Raw genomic sequence first — 8,646 nt, forward strand, 5'->3', positions numbered from 1 at the left:
TGAAAATAACCTTTTTACCGATCCCTGTTGTAGAGGGGTGTGTGTTTGCGTACGTGCGTGCATACTGTATATGTGAATGCGTGTACACAGCAAATCGGCCAGTGTCGATTCAGAAGTTAAAATCACTCTGTAAGAGTGACATTAGAACTCAGCGGTGTAAAAGAAGCCCCAGTGTTGATGTTAATAGTCAGAGTTATTGTTTTACACTGTGGAGAGTAAAACAGTCCAATCAAAACCACACCCATTATTATCAGATTTCCCAGAATGCACTACTGTGTTTTTGCATGTACATTGACTGATTGAATGATGTTATGCTTCACAAAGATAACTTATATTTTTCTAAACTAATCCAATTAATTAATTAGATTTATTGCACCTGTTATTGAAATGGTTGTTCCAGTTTAAATGGTTTAGGTAGTCTCCTTTATCAATTTCCATTATCCCGACAGTCTTTCTGAATGAGGGTTGAGGGTGAATAAAGATTCCAACTGTTGGATATCCTAGCTCTGTCTGGATTCCTGTAGGAATTACACATTCATCACTTTGCAAGCCAGCATAATGTGACTTGCAGGCCTGATGTGGCCTGTAAACCAGGAGTTTCCTAACACCACTGTGCTAGTGTAAAACTAAGCAATCAAAGCAAGGCCTTATGATATATGTAAGTACTATATATTGCCAAAGTAGAATTTTAATTATAACATTCGCCTAGGAACTTACTAGGTGAAACCCACAGGCCTTAAAAAAAAGGAATTAATTCAACAACCATGTCTGTGTCACTAACAAATACAGTCATGGGTAGTAAACTCAACAATTCACTCCAAAAGAAAAGATACCCTGGGAAAAATGCAAATGAGACTTTACACCATGCACCATTTAATTATAGTTCACTCCAGTGTAGAGTGAAATACCTATTAGTTCACTCCATTGTAGTCACATTTTTGGGGTCTGGGGGATGACATTGGGAGAGGGGTCTCTCTCTCTCCATCTCTGTGTGTATGTCAGTGGAATGTGTGTGAGTGGGTGCCAGGGTTTCTCATTAAAAGACAATGGGGTACAGTATGATACAGTGAGGGGTGCTGACACACAGCTGGGGGGGATCCTCTTACAGGAGGGCAGGCCTCTCATCACCACTAACCACAGAGCATTTACTGACCCATACTGATCCCTGATCTACCTCTCTACTCCTCTCTCTCTCTCTCTCCTCTCTCTCTCTCTCTCTCTCTCTCTCGCTCTCTCTCCCCCCCTTCTCTCTCTCTCTCTCGCTCCCCCCTCCTCTCTCTCCCTCTCTCTCTCTCGCTCTCTCTCCCCCCCTTCTCTCTCTCTCTCTCTCTCTCGCTCTCTCTCTCTCTCGCTCCCCCCCCCCTTCTCTCTCTCTCTATAATGGGTCTCTATGTAGTTGAGCCCCAAACTCCTCCTGTTAAATTGACTGTGGTCAGATTGTACGGCATTGTGTTACTGTACACATAATATGTTTATTTAATGATGCCTGATCCCAGAGAACACTCCGTTTGGCTTTTGGCTTCACACTGTGTACCTTGAAAATGTAAGTAATATCTGCAAAAATCGTAATACTATCTTAAAGTATCCTAATACTTTTACTAGAAGAATCAAACGACTAACAGTAAATAATGCTACGACAATAGCCCCTGCACCATCTATGAATCTGTCTTCTATTCTGGCCTCCTCACACGGCAGCTCTCAAATTCTCATGATGCATTTCTGTGGAAATATTTGCAGCTCTTTGGGGGCACACGGACGGGGAGTTGGGGATTTTGCCAAATACGGTGGGACACTGTCAGGAGTTTCAGTAAGGGGTTACAATGAGTGCACTAACGTGAATCCCCTCAGTACACTGTAGTTGTTAACAGGAGTGAGAAGAGAGGAGCAGAGAGGTTGTAAAGGCTGTTCAGAAGAGCACAGTCAGAACTGCTCAAACCAGTAGTCAAGAACAACATTAGAGACTGAATAGACTAGACAGTGTGTGTGTGTGCTTGTCTGTGTGCATACGTGTGTGTGATATTTGTGCGTGCGCGTTTGTATGTGTGTGCGTGTGTTACGAAGTGAGAGCAGTACTGGGTCCAGGTTAGAATTAAAAGGACTGTTTTCACAGATGCCATAGACTGACCAGTTGAATCCAGGTGAAAGCTATGATTGCTTATTGATGTCACTTGTTAAGTCCACTTCAATCAGTGTAGTTGAAGGGGAGGAGACAGGTTAAAGAAGGATTTTAAGCCCTGAGACAATTGAGACATGGAAGGTGCAAAAATGTATTTGAGTGTTTACCAGCATTTGTAACTTGAGTCTGATAATTATCTCTACAAAACAGGTAATCTCATAAAAATACTTGCTTGATATATGTTTTCCAGTTTCTTGAAATACTTTGCAAATGCAAGTTTTTTCTCAGTGAAAACTGAAATGGTCTATTCATTCTTTTTAGTAGACACAGTGGTGAGTGCATATATTTTCATACTTTTTTGTACTGGTCCCCCATGGGATTTGAACCCACAACCCTGGTGTTCCAAGCACAATGCTCTACCAGCTGAGCCACATCATCACAAACCGCTTGATGTCTCAATGTACTCAGTTACTGTATTGAACATTGTTTTTCTTCATGGTGATGGAAAGTCCACAGGTTCTAACCTAGATGACCAGCCTACATACAATACAGTAATGCACATTTACATTAAGTGGTTTGTAAGGATGGTAAATGTTTTCCATGTTATTTCATCAAGACAAATATTAATTTGATGTGGATGTTTTGGATCTTTGCCCATAACTTTGCAACTTTTGATGTAAATGTTTGAGGACAGGGTTTTGTTCTTTCTGGATTCAGGGATGTTAGGAGCCAATATACACAGGCAGTTAGGAAAGCTAAGGCTAGCTTTTTCAAGCAGAAATGTTCATCCTGTAGCACAAACTCCAAAAGGTTCTGGGAAACTGTAAAGTCCATGGAGAAAAAGAGCACCTCCTCCCAGCTGCCCACTGCACTGAGGCTTGGAAACACTGTCACAACTGATAAATCCACAATAATTGAGAGTTTCAATAAGCATTTCTCTATGGCTGGCCATGCTTTCCACCTGGCTAACCCTACCCTGGTCAACAGCCCTCCACCCCCGACAGCAACTCGCCCAAGCCTCCCCATTTCTCCTCACCCAAATCCAGATAGCTGATGTTCTGAAAGAGCTGCAAAATCTGGACCCCTACAAATCAGCCGGGCTAGACAATCTGGACCCTCTCTTTCTAAAATGATCTGACGAAATTGTTGCAACCCCTATTACTAGCCTGTTCAACCTCTCTTTCGTATCGTCTGAGAATCCAAAGATTGGAAAGCTGTCGCGGTCATCCCCCTCTTCAAAGGGGGAGATACTCTAGATCCAAACTGCTACAGACCTATATCTATCCTGCCCTGCCTTTCTAAGGTCTTCGGAAGCCAAGTTAACAAACAGATCACCGACCATTTCGAATCCCACCATACCCTCTCCGCTATGCAATCTTGTTTCAGAGCTGGTCATGGATACAGCTCAGCCACGCTCAAGGTCCTAAATGATATAACCGCCATCGATAAGAGACATTACTGTGCAGCCGTATTCATCGACCTGGCCAAGGCTTTCGACTCTGTAAATCACCACATCCTCAGCGGCAGACTCGACAGCCTTGGTTTCTCAAATGACTGCCTTGCCTGGTTTACCAACTACTTCTCTGATAGAGTTCAGTGTGTCAAATCGGAGGGCCTGTTGTCCGGAACTCTGGCAGTCTCTATGGGGGTACCACAGGGTTCAATTCCCGGGCCGACCCTTTTCTCTGTATACATCAATGATGTTGCTCTTGCTGCTGGTGATTCTTTGATCCACCTCTAAGCGACGACACCATTATGTATACCTCTGGCCCTTCTTTGGAAACTGTATGGAAACTGTAACTATCCTCCAGACGAGCTTCAATGCTATACAACTCTCCTTCTGTGGCCTCGAACTGCTCTTAAATGCAAGTAAAGCTAAATGCATGCTATTCAACCGATCGCTGCCCACATTGCCCACTTTGGCAATGTAATTTACAAAATAGCCTCCAACACTCTACTCAACAAATTGGATGCAGTCTATCACAGTGCCATCTGTTTTGTCACCAAAGCGACCTGTACGCTCTCGTTGGCTGGCCCTTGCTTCATACTCGCCGCCAAACCCACTGGCTCCATGTCATCTACAAGTCTCTGCTAGGTAAAGCCCCACCTTATCTCAGCTCACTGGTCACCATAGCAGCACCCAACCGTAGCACTCGCTCCAGCAGGTATATCTCACTGGTCACCCCCAAAGCCAATTCTTACTTTGGCTGCCTTTCCTTACAGTTCTCTGCTGCCAATGACTGGAACGAACTGCCAAAATCACTGAAGCTGGAGACCAGATATCTCCCTCACTAGCTTTAAGCACCAGCTGTCAGATCAGCTTACAGATCACTGCACCTGTACAGCCCATCTGTAAATAGCCCATCCAACTACCTCATCTCCATACTGTATTTATTTATCTTGCTCCTTTGCACCCCAGTATCTCTACTTGCACATTCATCTTCTGCACATCTACCATTCCAGTGTTTAATTGCTATATTGTAATTACTTCTCCACCATGGCCTGTTTATTGCCTTACCTTCCTTATCCTACCTCAGTTGCACACTGTATATAGACTTTTTCTACTGTATTATTGACTGTATGTTGGTTTATTCCATCTGTGTTGTTGTATGTGTCGAACTGCTTTGCTTTATCTTGGCCAGGTCGCTGTTGTAAATGAGAACTTGTTCTCAACTAGCCTACCTGGTTAAATAAAATCAAATAAAAAAAATCCATTAGAATGATGATTGCAGAGAAAGCAAAAGGGCAACAACTCATACAATTCCAACTATTGAATCCTGCAAGATACTGTTCTTAATTATACCTTTTTGTTGTTGCCAAAACAGAGATGCTGAAATGTTTTTATTGGGCAGCTAATACATCCTGTAAAGGCCCAGTGCACTACTTTTGTGAACAAATACAGTGCCTTGCGAAAGTATTCGGCCCCCTTGAACTTTGCGACCTTTTGCCACATTCCAGGCTTCAAACATAAAGATATAAAACTGTATTTTTTTGTGAAGAATCAACAACAAGTGGGACACAATCATGAAGTAGAACGACATTTATTGGATATTTCTAACTTTTTTAACAAATCAAAAACTAAAAAATTGGGCGTGCAAAATTATTCAGCCCCCTTAAGTTAATACTTTGTAGCGCCACCTTTTGCTGCAATTACAGCTGTAAGTCGCTTGGGGTATGTCTCTATCAGTTTTGCACATCGAGAGACCTGCCTGGTGTGTTCCTTGTTCTTCATGATGCTCTCTGCGCTTTTAACGGACCTCTGAGACTATCACAGTGCAGGTGCATTTATACGGAGACTTGATTACACACAGGTGGATTGTATTTATCATCATTAGTCATTTAGGTCAACATTGGATCATTCAGAGATCCTCACTGAACTTCTGGAGAGAGTTTGCTGCACTGAAAGTAAAGGGGCTGAATAATTTTGCACGCCCAATTTTTCAGTTTTTGATTTGTTAAAAAAGTTTGAAATATCCAATAAATGTCGTTCCACTTCATGATTGTGTCCCACTTGTCGTTGATTCTTCACAAAAAAATACAGTTTTATATCTGTATGTTTGAAGCCTGAAATGTGGCAAAAGGTCGCAAAGTTCAAGGGGGCCGAATACTTTCGCAAGGCACTGTATATATGTTTGAAAATAATATTTTTACTATAATTAATTTTTTAAATTAGGATTTTTAAGAGGGTGCAGCACCCTCAGCACCCCTACTTCCTGCGGATATGGGATCGTGTATGTGTGCCATTCTGAGTGTGAATGGAACACGTTCGACACCTTGTAGAGTCCATGTCCTGACGTATTGAGGCTGTTCTGAGGGAAAAAGGGGGTGTAACTCAAGGCAGCAGCGACTCCTCCTGGGGTCAGGCAAAATGAAGGCAGTTGTGCAGTGTGCTTGAAGGGGGTGGGCATCTTTACTGCTTGTGTGCTTGATGTTCGTTATCAACCTATATAGGCCTTTGTGGTGCAGCTATTTGTGCGTACAGTAAGTGTGTGGGGTGTGTTTTGTGTTTTTTCTTATGGATCTCTAGTGCTAAATTTGTATCTTTCATTCACTCTACCTGTGTTCTAGGAGGGGGATGGACGGATCCGGATCTGGCAGACTTTGAGCTGCTGGTGATCATGAGTGCCACGGTAGAGCCCACATCCGCCACCTGCCAGGTGCGCACCTCCTACCTGCCTGATGAGATCCTGTGGGGGTATGAGTTCCCCCCCGTGGTCTCCCTGTCCTCGTCTGGGAAGTATGTGGCGGACTTCACCTTCTTCGACAAGGTGGACAAAACGAAAACCCCACCCCTCTTCAAACAGGCCCCCCCCCCAAGCCCGGCCATACACTCGTCCCGCAGCAGCAGAGGGGGCGCAGAGGAAGGGGCGGACCCAGAGAAGATTAAACTAGAGGAGAGCTATCGAGGGGAGGAGAGGGGGAGGGGCGGGGGGGAGGGGCAGGGGGAGGGGGAGAGACAGTAGCCCCCTCAGTGTCCGTATCAGTAATGTATAGAGAGAGAGAGGATGGAGGGAGAGAGAGAGAGGAAGAGAGAGAGAGAGAGAGAGCATGAATGAGATGGAATGAGAGAGTTACGAGAAACGAGAAAAGAGAGCAGACTGTATGGAGATTGATAACTTATCAAGTGAGAATAAAAAGTTGAAGGAATGAGAGATGAGCTGCTCCTCTGTTGGGAAATGTGAACACACACACACACACACACACACACTCCTTTTTTGGACTTTATGCGTTTGTATTGCCCCTTGTAAGGATTCAACAGGTGATGTTCTTCAAAGGAACATAATACATCCCATTTGTGTCCACTGTCCGGTAATCAAAGATGGACCAAGAAAGCTTTTTAAACTTAATTTGTCTGTATTTTTTATAAGAAGACTTTGTGTGACTGGAAAGGTCAAGGTTGACTGGTTTACCAGGACAAAACATGGTTCACGAGGACATAATCAAAGGAACCATGCAGTGGAGGCTGCTGAGGGGAGGACGGCTCATAATAATGTCTGGAACAGAGTAAATGGAATGGCATGGAAACCATGTGTTTGATGTATTCGATAACATTCCACCTATTCCACTCCAACCATTACCACAAGCCCATCCTCCCCAATTAAGGTACCACCATCCTCCTGTGGAATCATTGTACTGTTACTGTTTTTAACACAGAAAGGTACTCTGTCTGCAGGACATGAGAGTGGAAATACTGGATACTTTTTTTTTTTTTTTTTAAGGATTTTGATTGAATATATGATATCGTATGTATACTGTATGTATCTGTCCCTAACGATGCGATATCCAGCAGTACTTATTCATCTGAGTATATGCTTAGCAGGGTTGGGGTCCATTCCATTTAAATTCCGGTAAATTCACAAAGTAAACCAAATTCCAATTCCAAATTTTCATTGTCACTCATTGAAAAGCACTGAAGAGAAATGAAATTGGAATTGGAATTCCAGTGTACTTCCTGAATTGACTAGAATTGAAATGTAATTAATTCCAACCCTGATGTTTAGTGTTTCTGTTATTTTTTATTTTATTTTTCACAGGAAAATATGTATGTTAACAATACTAAAAGCACTTTAACTTGATGGTGTTTGTGTACACAAGCATATTTATGTTTCAGTCAATGTGCGTGTGAGACTGCATGTATGTGTGTTTTAACATGTTCATATGCAGGTACTTGTTATTCCTCCTGTACTTCAATACCTGATCACTCCTGTGGTCATTCTAAAACGTGCCACTAAACTGTGCCTTTTGATGTGCCAGTGTCTGTGCAGTCGAGCATCAGATTTCAATATCATATGGTGTGGTTAGCTGACATGTTAAACACCTATCCACTCGTTGTGAGATCTGGTAGGCGTCTGCAATGAAGTCAGGCAAGAATGCTACCATTGCCTGTGATTGGTTATAATGTGTTGGCCAGGCCAGGTCCCATCTGTAATACTGCAACCTCATCACCCTAACAGATAATATACTATGAAGTGTTGCCCAGGCCAGGTCCCATCTGTAATACTGGAACAGATAATATACAATGAAATGTCTGTTTTTAATAAAAGTGCAGATTTACAACAGCTCTGTATTGGCCCGTCTCTGTCAAACGAAACCCCCACACCTGTGTCGGTCTCCGTGAAACCAGCACTGAAGGAAACACGCACTAAAGATATACCACATGGTTTTTGTTGCTGTACACTTGCACAATGCACTCTTAATCCCAGAGTGCCGCAGGTAGGGGAGAACTGGGACCAAAGTAAAAATTGTCGTTTTTTTCCCCATAGAGAACAATGGAGCTAGAGCTCTCAACGTTTTTGCATGAGAGCTACTCATTTTATTCTAGCTTTCAAATAGGCACAGTCTCCTCTTCTCTTCTCCCCTGCAACTCTTCCCTGTGTCCTTAGTGTACAAGAGAAAGTAGTGCACTATGTTTTCTGTCAATATACCTGGTAAATAATGTTTAACAAACAACTCTAATGGGGGTCCTGTAAAATCTGTGATTTCTTTCCCAAATTGAGTTTCCACAGTAGCAGTTCTCCTGGTTTTAGAAT

At 42.9% G+C, this 8,646-nt stretch overlaps 1 protein-coding gene across 1 annotated transcript in view; it reads left to right on the top strand.

The window, feature by feature from the left end:
• The window catches only part of LOC109906214 (ATP-sensitive inward rectifier potassium channel 10), a 23,123-nt gene extending 14,948 nt beyond the window's left edge, over positions 1-8,175 (top strand). The window contains exon 6 of the mRNA XM_031791857.1: positions 6,185-8,175. Coding sequence (XP_031647717.1) covers positions 6,185-6,579 — 395 coding nt within the window. The 3' untranslated portion in view covers positions 6,580-8,175. The remainder of the gene's footprint in view (positions 1-6,184) is intronic.
• The last annotated feature ends 471 nt before the right edge of the window (positions 8,176-8,646 follow it).

Source organism: Oncorhynchus kisutch, linkage group LG16, assembly GCF_002021735.2.
Source record: "Oncorhynchus kisutch isolate 150728-3 linkage group LG16, Okis_V2, whole genome shotgun sequence".
Taxonomy (NCBI): Eukaryota; Metazoa; Chordata; class Actinopteri; order Salmoniformes; family Salmonidae; genus Oncorhynchus; species Oncorhynchus kisutch.